Below are 18,490 nucleotides of genomic sequence, written 5' to 3' on the forward strand. Positions count from 1 at the left end.
GCATGCTGTGTTTTGAGAGACAGTAGAAGCATTGTTGGGAAAAGAAACAGATTTTACCCAGCCCATCGTATCTGCACCTGAAAACATCCACTGACTTAAATTTCCCAGTGGAAATCAAGCTTCTGACAGTTTCTGATGCGGCCCACTTTGTGGAATGACCACAATGCTACTTCAAGAACAACAGATATGGGCAGAGAGTGATGGTGTATACTGCACAAAGATATTATGTTATTGTTACCATGCTGCAGGACAGCGGTCATTACCTGAAGAGTAGCAGTCGATGCCAATTCCAGTGAAATTTCACTATTCTTGATACAAATTCGATAACAACAACAACAAAAATGAATATGCTTATCAATACACTTTTTATTTTACAAGTGAAATTGTAAATAAATATTAACAAATTAAAATGAAAACCATTGTTTGTAGAAAATAATTCCTCAGTTAATTAAACATTGTTAATTGGCACTGCTGAAAGCTTGATTTTGATTGGTTGACAGATGTTCTAAGGTGTTTTTGTTTCTTTAATAACTGTACGCTTATGAAGTGTATAAATCATCCCCCTTGAGCATTTCACTGCTTCAATTGACCCTTTTCACAGACTTCAGCTATGTAAACCTAGTACACTTTTTTAAATTGGCATTTTTTTTAACTATTTATGGTCATTTTTAACATTATGCTTAATGTTATATTCCCCTGGAATTACTTCTAAAAATGTGTTACCACAGATGTGATGAGGTTTCTAACACACCTGCTGAGATAGCGACAGTACATTTGTCATCGTCTACCTTCAGATTTCTTCATGTGGAAAGATGTGGAAACAATCAATAAACGATCAAATATAGTGGCATTTGTCTTTTGATGTTGGAACAAATGTGTAAGCAAAAATAGTATTTGCTGTGGTCTCCCATTCACTTCTATTCACTGTTATCTTTACCCTGCAATCGTTTACTTCTGCATTCCAAATCCTGGAAGTGTGAAAAGGGTCCATATGGAACATTTAGCCATCACCACTGCTAAAATATGGGACAATATTTTTTTGCCAAAATTCCCTAGTATTTGGTACTACCGGTACTGTAGAAAGACTGGAATCTTTATATTTTCTTTGTTTAGCATGAGGGTCCACAGTGTGCAAATGTTTTTTGTAAGTGTGTTCCGCTATGATAAGGCAGATCTGTGTTTGTGTGGTTGCTATTGTTACGTGCTGTATGGTGTGTAATCAGCACAGCAGAAACATCCTTTCAATTATCCTGATGTAGTCCTGGAGAATATCAGGATGTCTATCCAAGATTGTCCTTCATTAGATATTTCCAGACTGCACAAATGGCTGGAGAATTTCTGATCTTCTCTTTTATATATCGGTTGTCTTAAAAAAGTTATATGTGGACTTATACTCCTCAGAATCCCCACCAGATGCTTTCACAATGAACACTTTCCTTAATGGAATTGAATTCACCGCTATTAATAAATTGTCCCATGACTCCTTAGAGAAGGACATTCAGGTGGAAGTACTTGAAGAATCTATAGCATCCATGAAACCCAGGGCCTGACGGATTTCCGTCCGAATTTTATAAAGTATTCTCTAAATTGTTAAGCCCAATTTTACTTTCGTTTTTTTCAGAAAGTCTTCAGAATGGTTATTTGCCTGCGGGTCTCTACCAAGCGACTATTTCTCTGCTTCTAAAGAAAGACAAGAATCCACTTGAATGTGGTTCATATCGTCCCATCTCTTTGTTAAATTGTGACTATAAGATCTTAGCAAAACTCTTATCTATCCGTCTGGAAAACTCTATGGGTCAAATAATTTCACATGACCAAACTGGATTTATTCGGAATAGACATTTGTTTTCTAATATTAGGCACTTTTTTAATATATTGTATTCTTCCCAATCAAACAATCCAGAGGTGGTTCTGTCACTTGACGCTGAAAAGGCGTTTGACCGTGTTGAATGGAATTATCTTTTTCAGATTTTAGGACAATTCGGATTTGACCCTACATTTGTCTCTTGGATCAAAATGTTATATGCGGCCCCTAAAGCTTCTGTACGTACTAATAATGTTCTTTCAGAATATTTTGAATTACAACGGGGCACAAGACAGGGTTGTCCTCTCTCCCCATTGCTATTTGCCATAGCCATTGAACCCCTTGCAATTGCCCTGCGGTCCTGTGCACAGGTCTGTGGTATTACCCGTGCAGGTATAGTACACAAGGTCTCTTTATATGCAGACGACCTTCTTTTTCCGTCTAACCCTCTTATTTCAATTCCTCGAGTCTTTTCCATTGTGAATGTCTTTAGTAGTTTCTCTGGATACAAACTAAATTTCTGTAAAAGTGAACTGTTCCCATTGAACTCATCTTCCCTTCAGATTTTATATTCAGATTTTCAATTTAAGGTTGTCAGAAATCGTTTTAAATACCTGGGGATTCAGGTGACTCGTAAATACTTTGACCTATTCAAAGCCAATATTAGTCCTCTTTATAATCATGTGAAGTCTCTCTTCATGTGCTGGAAATGTCTCCCTCTCTCTTTGATAGGAAGGGTGAATATCATCAAAATGAATGTACTTCCAAAATTTTTACATCTTTTTCAATGCCTCCCTATTTTATTCCAAAATCGTTTTTCACAGTTCTGCAACGGAATATTTCTTCTTTCATATGGAATAAGTCAAAATGAATTAATCAAAGTCATCTTATGAAACTAAGGTGTTTGGGTGGCCTGGCTCTGCCAAATTTTCAAACATATTATTGGGCAGCAAACATTAGGAATTTGTTATGTTGGGTGCAGCAGGATTTGCAATTAAATAAGTCTCAGTGGGTACTATTGGAATCTGCCTCTTGTACTCCAGCAACTTTGACATCTTTATTATGTGTACCAATTCCCTATAAGCATACTACTTTAGTAAAAAAAAAACCTGTTGTTAAACATTCATTAAGGATTTGGTCTCAATTACGTTTGGCGTTGGACCTTAAGGACCCTTGTACTACAGTGCCTGTTTTTTGTAATATATTATTTCCACCCTCTCTGATGGATGGGGCTTTTAATATCTGGAGGGAAATTGGCCTAACTACAATTGATCAACTATACATAGATAACAATTTTGCTTCCTTTATGCAACTCCAAGAAAGATTTGACCTACCCAATTCACATCTATTTAGATACTTTCAGATACAGAACTTTATTCGTAAGCAGTTTTCAAACTTTCCCTCTCTGCCACCTAAAAATATACTTATACATATTAGATCTCCATACTTCTTTGAAGGGGGTTATATCTAAAATATTTACTATAATCAATACATAACAGTCCCCCTCAATGCGTCCGCTGAAGGCGCTCTGGGAGGAGGAACTGAATTTGATGCTGGAGGAAAATGTTTGGGATCTGATTGTTGCCCGAATACATTCATCATCTATAAATGCTAGGCACACCCTCATTCAGTTTAAGGTAGTGCACAGGGTCCATTGGTCTAGAGTTAAACTAAGTAGAATATTCCTAGATCTTGACCCAAACTGCCTCCGCTGTTTAACTGAACCAGCTACGTTATCACATTTTTTCTGGTCTTGTCCGAAATTGTCTAATTTTTGGGGGAAAATCTTTGGATGCTTTTCTGTTATTTTTTCTTTAACAATAGACCCCAACCCGTTAACAGTACTATTTGGTATCTTGCCGGAGCCTGTTCATCTAAACACATTGCAGGCTGACAGTGTAGCCTTTGGAACTCTACTGGCCAGGCGACTTATTCTTATGAATTGGAAGGCAACAGCTCCCCCTTCTTATCGCCAATGGGTTTTTGACCTTTTGTATGCTCTTAGGATGGAAAAGATTCGGTTCGCAATGAAACAAAAGCCAAAATTATTTCTGAAAGTCTGGGGCCCCTTTCTGGAGTACTTTAAGGAGTCAACAACTACATAATTTGTGGTGATTTTGGTGATGTACTGACTGTGTTGTCTGGTGACCTATATAATTGCAGTCTAATTCACACACTTCTCAGGCAAATTACACTAGCATCAGATGTCATCAAAGGATCTTTTTTGGCAAGCAAATGTGCTTTTCCCGTGTTGTGCTCTAAGTCATGTTCAATGCATTAGAGCCAGTGATATCACATTACCCTGTGTTTCCAGCGTGTGTGTGCGTGCAAACACACAGTAGGAGTTTGTCACTGAGCTCAACAATCGAACACATTTTCTTCTTTCATTCCGGCATGGGAATTCTTTCAGATTATGTAGAATTTCTGTGCTGTAGACGTAGGTTAGCCTGTGGGGGAGCGCTCAATAATGCTGCTTTATACGCTGTCAAAGACAACCCAGAAACAGTTGTGCTGCCTAGATGTAGCTAGTGTCATCATTTTCAACATTCTTGTTTTTAAAGTTTATTAAAGCTGCAGTCCATTGTTGGTTAAGTTACTTTAAACCAGCCTGATCTCATATAACACTACTGTGGTGAAATTTTAGCAAAATTACATTGTGTCATTCCTTTCACATTGCGCAGCAGTTCCAAGATGTCCGAGTTCCACTGTGTGGTGCTGACAGTGAGTTAAATGTTCTCCCAAACAGAAGAGGTTTTTAAGATTAATGTTCTTTCGAGTTTTAAATCAACAAAACTGACCTCCCTAACCTAAACCTTAAACCGAAACCAAACTGATAGTGTCAGAAAAAACACAATTACCGAAGCAACCACATCAATTTGTGATGCTTCTATGACACTTTCGGATCAAATGTGGACACTCGTGCTCTTCAGGACTCTTACCCCGATCCTTTACATCACAAGTGCAACACTTTTTCAGTTGAGCTACCGTGCAATGTGATCATACTCAAACAAGCTTGTAAATATAGTTGGTTATTTTAATGCAAACATAAAATGTATCGCCTTTCAAGTCATGTGCTGTAGTAAAAGTGTTAAGATGTCAATAGATAGCATTGCGTGAAGAACAGAGTGAAAAGTGTTTTAAAACTGAAAATCTGCAGTTTTACTAATGATTTGTATGAAAGGGAATAAAAGTTGTTGTTGTTGTAACACCTTTTCATTTCACAAGGAAACTGCTGCAAAATGAACGAGTCATGTAAAAATGAAAAAGTAGCTAAGCTAATGACATTAAAGATATTCAACTGGAAAATACAGTATCTTTAAGATAATTATACGTTTATGTAATTAATAATGCTTTATCTCTGAAAAGCGGCATCTCCCATCATACATCTTTGCCTCGGTTCAAACATGTTTACCTTTTCATGTGGCACGACTGATTGTATGTTGTGTCAGCAGCCTCGGAGACCCGGGTTCTTTTCCTGCATTGAAATAGCATGTAATCTTATTAGTTGTCAATGAAACTAAATTCGAATTTTAACCTGAAATATTTTAAAAATTCGAATTATAGGTGAATTTTATAGTCAGCTTATTTTTAAATTGACATTTCTGTAGTCCACAAGGGGGTGCATTGATTACATAAACAACACAGCACAGTGTTATATTATTGCAAAGAACAATCCTGGCGGTTAAAAAAAGAGCATTCCATTTACAATGTGCATAAAATAAATAAATAAAGTTTAGTCTGTCTATATTCTCAACTGTTAAGACAAAAGTTAAATGAGGCGGAGGGAGAGAACGCTTCAATAGACAGTCCACATGATGTTACACTTGCACTGATGCCACAGTATACCACCCTAGACTTCATTAGAACAGCAAAATACCACATTGTTTTTTATTCATTACAGTTGTATGTAGGGTAGCAATATTCCCAGACAGCAGTGGTATTCGGCTGTACTCAGTGGTGAAGCGGCTCAGACTATGAGCCTAGGCCAGGGGCTGTTCAAACAGATGGAAAACAACAGACTGGAACTGAACGCAAGGATCTTGAGACACACATTTCCAAGTCAAACATCTTTCCTGACAAAGCATTTAAGTTTAAAAAACTCATGCTTAATTGGAGAAACACTTATAAGAGAGCAAGACACAATTGCCAAAGACCTCCACCTACTGCAAGGGGCTGTTCACAACGAATACTTTTGCAAATATCCATTTGTATTTCTATGTAAATGTGCGCAAGACGAACGTCTTTGTTTCACTTTGATTTTGTTTATTCAGCATCTCATTTGGAGCACTGTTTTTTAGACACCTGATTCTGTTAAACTGAATTTGTTGTGTTGTGCCTAGCCTTTTTAGAGCAAGAATGCTATCAATCTGAAGTCATAAAATATGCATTCCTGATGATTGAATTACATAATTTAAAACTAAAAGCAACTCACTTTACAATTTGTTTTTGACCGTTTTTAAGAGCAGAACCTACTGTCACCAAATTCACAGAAGTGACCTTCTTCCTCTGGCTGGTAGATGAATCTCCACCATCTTCATGCTGCATCTGTGTGTAGAGGAGCCTGATGTAGTTTACTGAAACAGCTCCAACTGAGACCCACCAAATTTGAAGCCCAAATCCGACCTGACCAGAAATTGATTACTTTCTTTATAATTTCTTCTCCATGCAAGTCGTAGTAATAGGCTGTGTTTTATGTAATCATCATAGACAACATTCATAACAGTATAGTAAAAGTAAACATCATCAGTTTTAATGTGGCACAGTGACCCCACAGCTCACCAGAGTAAAAGGAAAACGTTTGCTTATCACGTGCTGAAACTTTGCTGGGTGAAGAATTATCTGGAATCAGTGCAACAGTCGCATGATCGTTTTATTATCATTTTATGGTGCTTTTTTCATTTTGAAAGTTCACAGCCTGAATTCCCTTCTCACAAAAATACAGAAGGCAGGACATTTTTCAAAAATTCACCTTTTGTGTTCCAAGAAATAAAGAAGCTCATACAGGGTTGGAACAACATACGGTGAGTAGTTGATGAGTACATTTTGGAAGAACTATTCCTTTAAAGTATCCTTGTGAAAGGTAGATATGTTCTATGTTTTACTAATTACAGACAAACGCGGTTGTCATCGCTGACAAAGACGGAAGTGGAAACTGTTGATGTCAATTTTACTAGATGTTTAATTCAAAGGTATTAAAATCTAAAGTTAATGGACATTGCTATTTATGGAGTCTCAGTCTCAGATGGCACACCTACAAACTTTTCTAGGACTGAATGATGTATATTTTACCCAACAATGTCAAGAACTCGTATTTACAACTTTCCAGACTGCTACAATGAGCACTTCTGAGGCAAAACTAGTCTTTGGCTTTGCAAAATTTTGTGAGATTCATGACATAATGTCTTTGGAAGATGCTCTTTGAACTAGTTTTGTTTACGTAGCCAGAAAACTGCTTTGATCCAAAAAATGGTTTGAAACAGCTAAGCAAAGACATTCTGTCTGTGAACATTCAGACTCATTTGAGCATTTAAATATGAGGATGCTCAAGACATAAAATAATGTGACATGAAAATGTGTTATCATTGACTTAATGTCTCATTCTATGAGCAGAATTCACATGAGATCAGTAAAAGAAGCTGTTTTTACTGTGCGATTATGATTTAAATAAATATATATGCTGTAGATAATGTATAATTTGTCATGTTTACATTCTGAATTCATGGTGCTAATGCGTTAACAAGCTATATGCGGCCATAACATGCACAGATTCACTCTGTTATTGTAATTAATGATGACACTGATAACACTGATGGGTGTATAAATGTTTAAATGGGTAGAATACAGACAATATAATGATAATTAGAGGCATATCTTACTTTGGGCAGAAGTGTGAATGGCTTTAGCTGCAGACGGCTGCAGATGTGTGAAGCAGCATTTCAAACAACAGAGTGAATGGGAACTCTGAAAAAAGTATTTGAGTAGATTTGTTTTTCTTTTTAGACTAATTAAACCAAAAAATTGCAAGACATGTTCTCTATGCAAACGTTCCTACGTAGGTAAATTTGCACCAGCTCACAAATAACTCTACACTGTGTTCATGTTGACTGATCTCAACTGACAGAAAAGGAATTAACTATTGTCCTCAAAGTAGGTGGAGCTCTAGGTCACACATACCAAAGACGTGGACCAATCACAGTAAGAAGGTGTTTAGCAGAAAAGTTTTCCTCAGCACTGCTGAGCTGTTATGAACAACCGAAACAAAATCAAATACACCTTCGTTTAAGACAGATTTAGTTCTAACTGACATTTCCTTATTTGATTTCTTATTGAGTATACCAGGGCCCTAATATTACAGATTTAACTGACCTTAAATGCCACAAAAACTGTAGTCGGTCGCTTTTCACAATCTCTTCCTGTCTAAGTGGGTGGTTTTTGGTCTGAATAAGCTGCAGTGTTGACAAGACTTCATGCTGATAGTCAAAAGTCTGGCTACACAGGACTATTTATTGAAGGACTCTCATTGCATGGTAAAGACACTTTGTCAAAAGTGCACTCAGAGTCTGAAGATATTATGACTAAGATGACCATTTGACCCACATCACTGTTGATTTGAATATGTCCTGCTGTGGCCTCCTGGTCCGTTAACGATGGCCAGTGATTTGAAAGACACACATTCACAGGTGTGCTGCTCTTGTGCTGTGTTTCAGTACCTGAAGACCTGTCCATAGAGGAGAGGGATGAACTGACCAACATACGGCGCAGGAAAAAAGAACTGCTCGATGATATTGAGGTGAGATCGAGTTGAAAAGAGAGAATTTATTGTTCAAATGTACAATCCAAACTCTGAAAAAGTTGCTAATAAAAACAAAAAGGAGTCAATTCTATTATGTGCTATATTAAAAGCACAACAACACATTATATGATGTTTTCTCTTGTGAATTGAATAGTTTCTTTGAAAATATACACTCAATTAAAATCAGATTATTGTAACACACCCCAAAAATTCAATAAATCAATTTACAATGTAAAACATCAAATAATCTATTGTTGTAGTGCTTTTAATATAGCACAGGGTGAACAGAATTTGCCAATCTCTCTGATGCAATCGGAATTAGGGTTGCATTTTTAAATGTATGTCAATAAGATCACTTCCTATCAAAAGTTTGGACCCTACTCGTTCAATATTACTACTATTTTTCACACTTTAAAGTAATAGTAAAGTTATCAAAATTTATGTTAACAAATGACACATCACTCATTTCACCTCACGCATGCTCTTCACTGATTACTTGATTAGCAAGTATACCAAAAAACTACTTTATTAGGGTCAAAAGTATTTGATGTGGTGGAAATTATGCCACAACTGTGTAACAGTCGTAATTTTTGAAAAATAGATCGAAATAATTTTCACACAATATTGAAGTAGTTTATGTTTGCATCACTCTTTGTTGAAATGTGTTAGTTTTAATATAAAAATCAAGTTTTAAATATAGCTACAAGCAGCGGTGACAAGCTCAAGCACCATGGGTCTGTTTCCACCCAGTGGCTTTTTGGAAAACAATGCAAGGTGGACACATGCATTTTACATTATTATAAACAATTTTGAAGCAATTAGGTTAAATTAAAGAGGACCGTTTTAAAGTCTATTGTAAGAGACCACACTTCCTGCTGCCAGGTGGTGGCTCTATGACTGTGACCCAAAATAGTAACATCTAGAGCCCGAAGCCATTTGTTTTGAGAATAATGGCTGGCTGATGAAGTTATTGGCTGACTAGCCGGCTCAGCCAAAACCTAAATGGCTGCTGCAGCCGCCAAACTTTTCATAGCTGCAAATGGCTGAAGCTGCCACTTCATGTCTACAGATGTCTATGTTATACTGATTTACTAGATCTCAATATTTCCAAGCAATGCATGGCTTACACTATATTTCTACAAAATGCAATACAATGTAATAAAGAAAACACCAGATTTTACTTTCATAGCGTATGTACATATTTATTTTGTAGTCTGTATGCTACTAAACATTTTCAAATAGCCTACAATGTGTTGTGTTTAGGCTAAATGTATGTAGGCTAAGTTGTATAAAATAACTTGGCATTATCATGGATGAAGCTTATCATATTACACCTTGATTAAGAATGCAAACTTTTGTTGAATTTTATGAGAAATCTACAGACGCAAACAGACAAAGTGTAGTAAAATAAAGACCTAAATGTGTATTTCGGACTTTTTTTCACCACAAGTCTGAAAGAAGACAAAAATCTCAAAATTGACCAGTAAAAAAAAAAACTATGTTTTTGCCTGCCGTGTCTCGCCTTAATATAAACACACACTGTTATCAGTATTATTTTGGACAAAGTTTTGCACATTTCACTTCAATGTACACTGAAGCATGCGTCGTGAATTAGCAATGTGGAAACGGTGGTTTGTTACTGCAGTAATATCACGTTCAGTGCTATAAATCTCTCCGTTCCAGAATATTTGGTTCATAACATCAATCTTTGATTCAGGTGTTTGTGCAACCGTGCCCTGAAGATTTAACAAAAGTCTGGGTAGGCCTAAGTAAAAAAAAAAAAAAGTAAGTAGGAATTAGGAAAGTGAGATCAAAATTACCTTGCTTGCTTCTTTCCGCCATTTCACCTCAGTGCGAGAAAAAAAATGCATCGCTTCTTCTGTACGGAAAACGAGCAATTTTAATTGGTCGTCAATTCACTGCGAGTCTGTGTATCGTAGCAACGAGCACAAGACTGTGCTGTTATGAATCCAGTGGGAAAATAGATCTCGTGTATTGTTTATATATTTCGTGTGTGTATGTCTCTATGTGATAGAATTATTATTTGATGCAAATAATTCTAGCCGGCTCAGCCAAACTTTATCAGATGGCGGCTCAATTTGGCTTACGAAATTATTGGCTGGCGGCGGCTGAAATTCTAAATGGCGCAAATGGCGGCGCCTGGCGGCGGCTTCGGGGTCTAGTCACATCCATGTGATTTAGCACCCTAAGACTAAACAAACATCTAAATTTTTATCTAAATCACACATTGCACAAAGAATGTTTCCCATTTTTCACCAATAATTTAATGCCTCGCCATGGCAACACCGTTCGATATATCAAAAATCTTTTCACAATTTAGCATTTTCAATGTCTTGACATAATGTTGTCTAAATGTGGTTACAGTCTCATGAATGTACTTGAGTTCAGAGACTGCAATATTCAAAAAATAAAAAATGGCAGACTATATATGTACCAATTTTGGTGACTGTAGGGGAACATGGGTGTGCTACAGTGGCTGTCTTACACACCCATTTTAAAAGGGGTACTACAGAGCCCCCTCTGCATGCCGATGTATGAACTTTTGCCCAGACCTAATGACCCAACATCTCTGATGTGTGTGCAATATTTCATGAAGTTTTATGCCAAGAGCCTCAAAAACACCCAAATGTTGGAAGAAAGGAATAATAATAATGAATACATTGCCATGACAAAAGTGTTTAAGATATCAAATATCCTTTTTCAAATTTACATCAGCAGTGTCTTGACAGTATTAAGAATTTTGAAGCTATTCAGGGAATCATAAGAAGGCTATTTCAAAGTCTGTTAAAAGTGAATTACTTCCTGCTGCCAGTTGGTGATGCTATGACAGTGATGCATAAAAACCCCCATTACCAAACATACTGCTGAAAAAAATATCAACAATACGTTTCAAATATAGCATCTACAATATCTTAGCATGATGTTGCATAAATTGCGTGCCAGTCACATGAATCCCTTAGGAGGAGTATTTAAAAGTTCCGAGCTTGCGATTTCAGAAATTCCAAAATGGCTGATTCCTGTTGGGCAGAGCTAATGTTTATAATTATGAAAGCTGTACGGCTTGATGAGAACTACTGTTTATATGTACCAAGTTTGGTAACTGTAGTTGAAAATGGGGGTGCAACAGAGGCCGTCTTACCAGCTCATTTTAAAGGGGGTGCTACAGAGCCCTTTCAGTGCTTGGGCCCTAATAATAATAACCCTTAGAAGAACGATAGGGTCTCTGCACTGAAAGTGCTTGAGCCTTAATAAAAATGATCCTTAGAAGAATATTAGGGTCTCCGAACTTTCAGTGTGTAGGCCCTAATAAACGTTTGTATAAAAATCAAACCCTGAGAAACACCTGTATGTAAAAATAACTTAAGAAATATATTTTGCATTATTCCTTTACGAAATCCTCAAATATTATTTTCTACATTGATTTACCTTGTTTATGGATCTTATGTTGTCTATAGGATAAACCTAAAGCAAGAAATAAATGTACAACATTCAAGTCAAATCAGCTGGATTTCTCTATTCAGTTCTTTCATTCAGTTGTGTCAGTGTAAGTCAGTGTTTTGTCTTTGTGTTTGACAGCGGCTGAAGTTTGAAATTGCTGAAGTGATGACAGAAATCGAGCAGCTCACGTGTGTTGGCGAGAGGTGAGTTAATATATGAGTGACTGATGATGGGAAATGTTCATTACAGCTCAACAGAAACAAACACAAGCTCATTCATTACTGCACCTGCCTCTTGTTTGTTTGTGCTCAGCGATCTGTCCTCATCTACACTCTATTCAGAGTGTGTCCTCTCTTTGACAGGAGAAAGAATATGTGTACTGCACACAGTCATACTGTGCCTATGAAAATATAGATTGACTTGTGGTCAGTAAATGGATGATGAAATATTATCTCGTAGAAATCCACTAACCCAAAGTGTTCAAATAAAGTATTTGAACATATGTCATGAAAAAAACGACCTTGTCATATTTCACCCCAAAGTCAACAGAAAAATAAAGCCCGTTTTAAAAACCATTGGGATTTTTTGTATTGCGGCATTATTTTCATGGCAATTAAGGAACTGTCACATAGCTTTAATGTGGGAAAAAATCTCTTATTCTCATTGGTGTAATACAGCACATTATTGAACTACCGTAATTTCAATGAATTATTCTTGCTTTTTTCACATAATACATGAGTGTATATCATTGCAGATTTAAGAGGACTTATACACCAATGTCTAAAAGGCACAGCAGCAAAAAAAATAAAAATAATAAAAACATGTAGAGGTCAGAGTGTGAGAAATGGTCGTGAAAACTATAGTGTAATAGTATATTTAATTATAAGACTCTGTTTTCGATGTAAAATCTTTTTGATACATTATAAGCAGACAGCAGGGTAAAACAATGTAATAAAATGCTTGATACTGTATATGATACCTTTAAATACATCCTGCTAACGGATAAGGCACAGGACATGAGACTGTAAACTGTTTGATAGTTATGAATGTGTTAGCTGCACAAGAGTGTTTAGAAGTGAATTTAGTTCACACATGATATCCTCAGGAATGTCTTAAGAGGTTCTTTGTCTTACTTTATTCTTAGTGCATTTTTATTTCCATTTGCAGCAAAACAACACAAAGAAACAAACAAATTGCCATGGGACGAAAAAAATTCAACATGGACCCCAAAAAAGTATGTTTAATTTTCATTGTCTAGTAGTGTTATCTTCACTGATAACTGGGACTCTTCACGGACATATTTAGTTTTCATTAGCATTCATAAGGTCTGTTTGTTTAATAAAGCTGACATTGCAGCATTTTCCCTGACATACAGTGGGGTCCAAAAGTCTGAGATCACATTGGAAATTCCAATTTAAACATGGAAGTAGACCTAGATTTTTAAAACAAACAATTTAAACAAAGAAATGTTGTGATTTCAAATGAATGCGGTTTCTTTTTCAGAAATCAAATGTAAGTACATTTGACCATGTTAACTCATTTGAAAGGTCAGATTTTCTTGCATCCATTGAAGCACACAATATGATCATTCTCAAATCATGCTGGATAACATAATTATCAGGTTTAGTTTATGCCAGCTCAAACGCATGCTGTCAGTAAAGGAAAATAAAAGGTGGTCATACCAAATGCTTATAAATTCTCAAATGGTTTAACTTAGCTAAACATTTTCACACAAATTATAATTCTGATAATATAATAAAAGAATGTAATTTCAAAATCTGTTAATAAAATTTAGCTGTAAGCATCAATTACAAGGCCAAGCACAGCTTTGGCAATAATATTTGATTTTGGAAAGGAAGCATGGTCCACATTGGCAAAAATTGGTATCATTGTACTCAACGTGACTTAAAGGAATATAAGAGACCGTCTCATTACAGTAGGTCAAATTACAGTTATAAGCATTTTTTTAACATTTTGTCACAGCATGGTGCCAATGTCTCAAAGATGCTTGTGGTTTGTAAAGTACAGTACAACATTCAATGACAAAATTGAAAATGGCTGAAGCCCAATTTGGCTTCATAAATTAACATTGGATAAAACTCTGTGTGCACCAAGGAATCTAAAGAGACCAGGCTCATGATTTTAGGCCAATTTATTCAAAAGATATGCATAAGCAAAAAATAGCCATTTTTCATATTTATTGATCATTACATGGCACTGTGCCAAAAATGTTCAGGTACCCTCATGGCATGATGTTATAACAAATACCAAGTTTCGATGCAATATGCCAAAGTGTTGCCAAGATATAGCTTGACAACCTCTTTGGTGTGCACAATCGAATTTGTCGATGTGTTATACAAGAACGGTTTGGTATATCACAAATCTTTTAATAACATTTGGTCTTCATAGTCAGTAGATAATCTGTGCACAACTTGGTGCAAATCAATTGAACGCTCTAGGAGTAGTTTGAAAAAGTAAAAAAAGTTATTTTTTTAATTTTTCAGAAAATTAAAAATGCCAGAAAATATAGTTAGGCAAATTGTAACCATGGTGCCAATTGTTATAAGGATTTAGAGGAAAGTGTATTTTGTTTCATGGCCATTCAGATCAAAAGTTATAAAGAGAGTCATATGTGCAACGTTGAATTGTTGGTGGCTGGCGAGCGTATGAGGTCGATTTTTCAGAATTTGAAGGATGTTTAGAATCTCCGTTTCCAGTGTGCCAAATTTCACAACTTTATATATGATCTATGAGCTGCCATAGACTCCCGGTCAGAGGAAGAATAATAATAAGAAGAACACCGACAGATGCATAATACTAATTCAAATGACATTATTTCTATGCAAAATAATAGCATTTTCACATATGCATTTAGACTTTTGGACCTCGCTGTATTAATATTGGTAATTTTTTACGTAATTGTCCTGACATTTATACGGTTGATAATAAAATCCTTTTTTAAATCAAACTCCTTGTAGGGGATCCAGTTTCTGCTTGAGAATGACCTCCTGCATCAGACCCCTGAAGACATCTCTCAGTTCCTGTATAAAGGAGAGGGCTTGAACAAAACCGTTATTGGGGATTACTTAGGGGAACGGTAATCCGCTGCTTCATTCCTTTCATTTTTGGACCTCTTGTGTTCTGTGTAAGTCTGTCGCACTGTATGATGTGTGATTCAAAGGTGCATGGCAGAAATCCTCCAATTGATTGTCTGGATTTAGTGTGCAGAAAAGAAGCAGTGAAATGCAACATGTGCTTCTGGGAAGGAAACGGTCCACCTCTTGGGATATGACCAAACAAGATTTCATGATGCATAGAAAGATCTCAGAAGTCTTGTGCTTTTAAATACAAATATTGATTTGCAGAAAATAAACATCTCCTCTTTGTGTGTTTTTTTTTTGTTTTGTTTTCTCCTAGGGATGAATTCAACATTAAAGTGCTCCAGGCTTTTGTAGAGCTCCATGAATTTGCTGACCTCAACCTTGTTCAGGCATTACGGTGAGAAAAACATATTCTTCCCCTGGAACTGCATGAACGCTTCATTTTTTGCTTCTAAATGTTTCAATTAATATTACTTTATAGTATGGGGGTGAATCTTACCAAATCTGTCATATTTCAAAAGAAAGGCTGATTAAGGCCATGAAGTTGGCCAAAGCGTAATTTAGTCTTAATCAAATAAAGTTGAAGCCCTATTTTTGCTTACTGAGTGAGTGTGCTGTATCATATACTGTATTTTGATAAAAGAAAATGAAGCCTATAGAGATTTGGGACCATCCTGCCAAATTTGGTGGTGTCTTTCGGTGCATTAATTGTGCACATTTAAACCCCAAAATTTTAATTACTGTAATTTGGAAAAATATCATTGTCATTACTGTAATAGGAAAAAATTATAATGACATATTACTGAAATTAATCATGGTAGTATTTGTTGGTTTTCAAGGTAGAAAATGTGTAGCTTTCTGAATATGCCCCCATCTGCCATTGTCAAACAAAGAGATGGTCCCGCCCCAACTCATACCATTGGTTGAGTAACATTGTTGGGGTGGGTCTAAGTGGGACAAGTTGCTTACAGTTTACGAGAAAATGTACCTATGTATGGCTTAATTATAGTTATCTCTGAATGTTAAGCTGGATTAGGAGAAATGATTTTAACACAGAAGTTGCATACTTCAGCTTTAAATTGAACTGATGCTAATTTAAATGAACCAAAAAGTATTTCAGTATTGTTTTACTGTTGTAATGGGTTTCTAAGGAGAAACACCATTAAAAATAATGAAAACCACAAAAAAAATAAAACTATCAAAATGTAAAATGCCAATAATTTTTTTCTTCATTACATTAATTACAATTTTGAGGTGTGATTATATCCCAGTGCACAAAATATGAATGGTCCAAAAATAAGTTTCATTTTCATTTTGCACTTTCCCCCATTGTTTTATCCTGGGGTGAAAAGTGACCTAGACTTGTTTTGGTGAGATTCATACCTGAATGATGTTCTGATGGTGTTTTCTCCACACAGACAGTTTCTCTGGAGTTTCAGACTTCCTGGTGAAGCGCAGAAGATCGACAGAATGATGGAGGCGTTTGCGTCTCGGTACTGCCAGTGCAACCCTGGAGTCTTTCAGTCCACAGGTCAAACATGAGCGAAATTTACTAGCAGTGAACAAATATTTGAACTAAAATAGAAATAAAAACTAGAATCTGCAAAAGAACAAAAACAACTTTAATTGTGTACTACAACACAAATGAAAATGAAATCGAATTAAAGAGAAAATTAATCTAGTTTTCATGTTGTCAATCAATAATGGATAACTAATAAGATTTGTTTTTATTGATATAATGGCCTGACACAAAGTTTGTAATGTTGTGATTCACCTCAGAGCTTGTTGGTTGGGTTCATGGCTTAGAACTCTTTTATAAAGGATTTTATGGAATCCCTATGGAAGAAATTATTGGGAATTGTTCTGGAACCCAGTTACAGGGGTTCTGATGATGGGGACATAGAGTCATTCAACTGCTCTCCAACAGGAAGCATTAATTTATCATTACAAGTACAACCAAAAGTGGGCGAGCCCTGTTGCGCTCTATATCAAATATCATTATCTGATCACAGCTGATAGATTTATTGACTGTTGCTTTAATTGTTTCGCCCCTGCATGGACAAATCCCACATGCCTCGTCAAACCACAAGGTTTGCGAGGTGCAAGGGGACATGACGATGAACAATGCGTTTTGCTCATGCATATGCATATGCATGCGGTGCAGGACTACACATGCTACAGAATGAGCGATTGCTCCCCACTGGGTCGTTAGCGCCACACAGACACAGGGGTTAAATGGCTGTCAGCTGCTGGTTAATGCTGCATCTGAACTAACACTTGTTCTGTAGCACTGGCTGAATTAAGAGCTCATGTCATTATGTGTTAAGAGATGAACTGGGACACTTCTGTACTGAAGCTGTAAGAAGACTTTCCTCCTGTTTAACACCCACATTCACACCCACACTAGTGACTGTAAGCCCACGCTCATGTCATGATTTAAATAATGTTTTACAAGAAATACTAACAGCAATACTAAGTGAAATTTTTTTTTGATCGACTCAAGCAGCAAAAAAGTGCAGAATTTCAGAGTAGCACAATACTATCACATAAATCATCAAAAAATTCAGTTTATGTTTTTTTTATTTATTCATTCAAAAGCCTATTCACACTGGGCCCATTGTAGGGATTTAAATCAGGGGGTGCAAGAGAGAAATGAGAGAGACTATAAAGCTATAAAATAATATATTAAATTTAACCACACGTATTGTTTATGCAAAATAACTTTAAAACAAAGTTATTAAAGTTATTTATACCATGGTTTGTTCGAAAACTCGATTCTGATTGGCTGGAATGTGTGCATTAATACAAATTAAATCACAGGTAGTTCCAGTGAGTTTTTTAATCCTAAAATGGCACTGTGGATGGCCGCCTCGGTATGGAGCTTTCCAATTCTTTTGCTGTTTTTGTTTGTTTGTCCTGTGTTTAGTAATTTATTTCCGATCAGTTTTACTAGAGATGAGCTGCTGAATATTCGGCAGCACAAGTGAGTACATTTTTTACCGTTTTTTATTATTCAGATGTTCGATTGGACAATTTGGTAAGAGGAGCAGCTGTGCTGTACAAGCTCGTTAAAATACGCAAACGTGGGAAGCGATCTAGCGCGCTGGTCAGTCTCTGACAGCACGACTTTCGAACCATGATCCGTACTACCAAGCATCCATCTAGCGATTCTCCAATCTCTTCCTAACAAAACGGACAAATTACTTCTCCTCACCCACAAAAATAAGGACTTTGCAAATTCTGCTGCATTGTGCTTCATGGAAACCTGGCTGAGTGATGCCATTCCGGACAGTGCATTACATCTTTCGGGCTTCCAGCTGTTCAGAGTTGATC

At 36.4% G+C, this 18,490-nt stretch overlaps 1 protein-coding gene across 1 annotated transcript in view; it reads left to right on the forward strand.

Moving 5' to 3' along the window:
* The window catches only part of LOC127647473 (cytohesin-3-like), a 96,760-nt gene that overhangs the window by 38,417 nt on the left and 39,853 nt on the right, over nt 1–18,490 (forward strand). The window contains exons 2-7 of the mRNA XM_052131738.1: nt 8,512–8,594; nt 12,195–12,259; nt 13,224–13,290; nt 15,035–15,153; nt 15,474–15,554; nt 16,576–16,688. Coding sequence (XP_051987698.1) covers nt 8,512–8,594; nt 12,195–12,259; nt 13,224–13,290; nt 15,035–15,153; nt 15,474–15,554; nt 16,576–16,688 — 528 coding nt within the window. The remainder of the gene's footprint in view (nt 1–8,511; nt 8,595–12,194; nt 12,260–13,223; nt 13,291–15,034; nt 15,154–15,473; nt 15,555–16,575; nt 16,689–18,490) is intronic.

The sequence above is a fragment of the Xyrauchen texanus genome, chromosome 8 (genome assembly GCF_025860055.1).
Source record: "Xyrauchen texanus isolate HMW12.3.18 chromosome 8, RBS_HiC_50CHRs, whole genome shotgun sequence".
Taxonomy (NCBI): Eukaryota; Metazoa; Chordata; class Actinopteri; order Cypriniformes; family Catostomidae; genus Xyrauchen; species Xyrauchen texanus.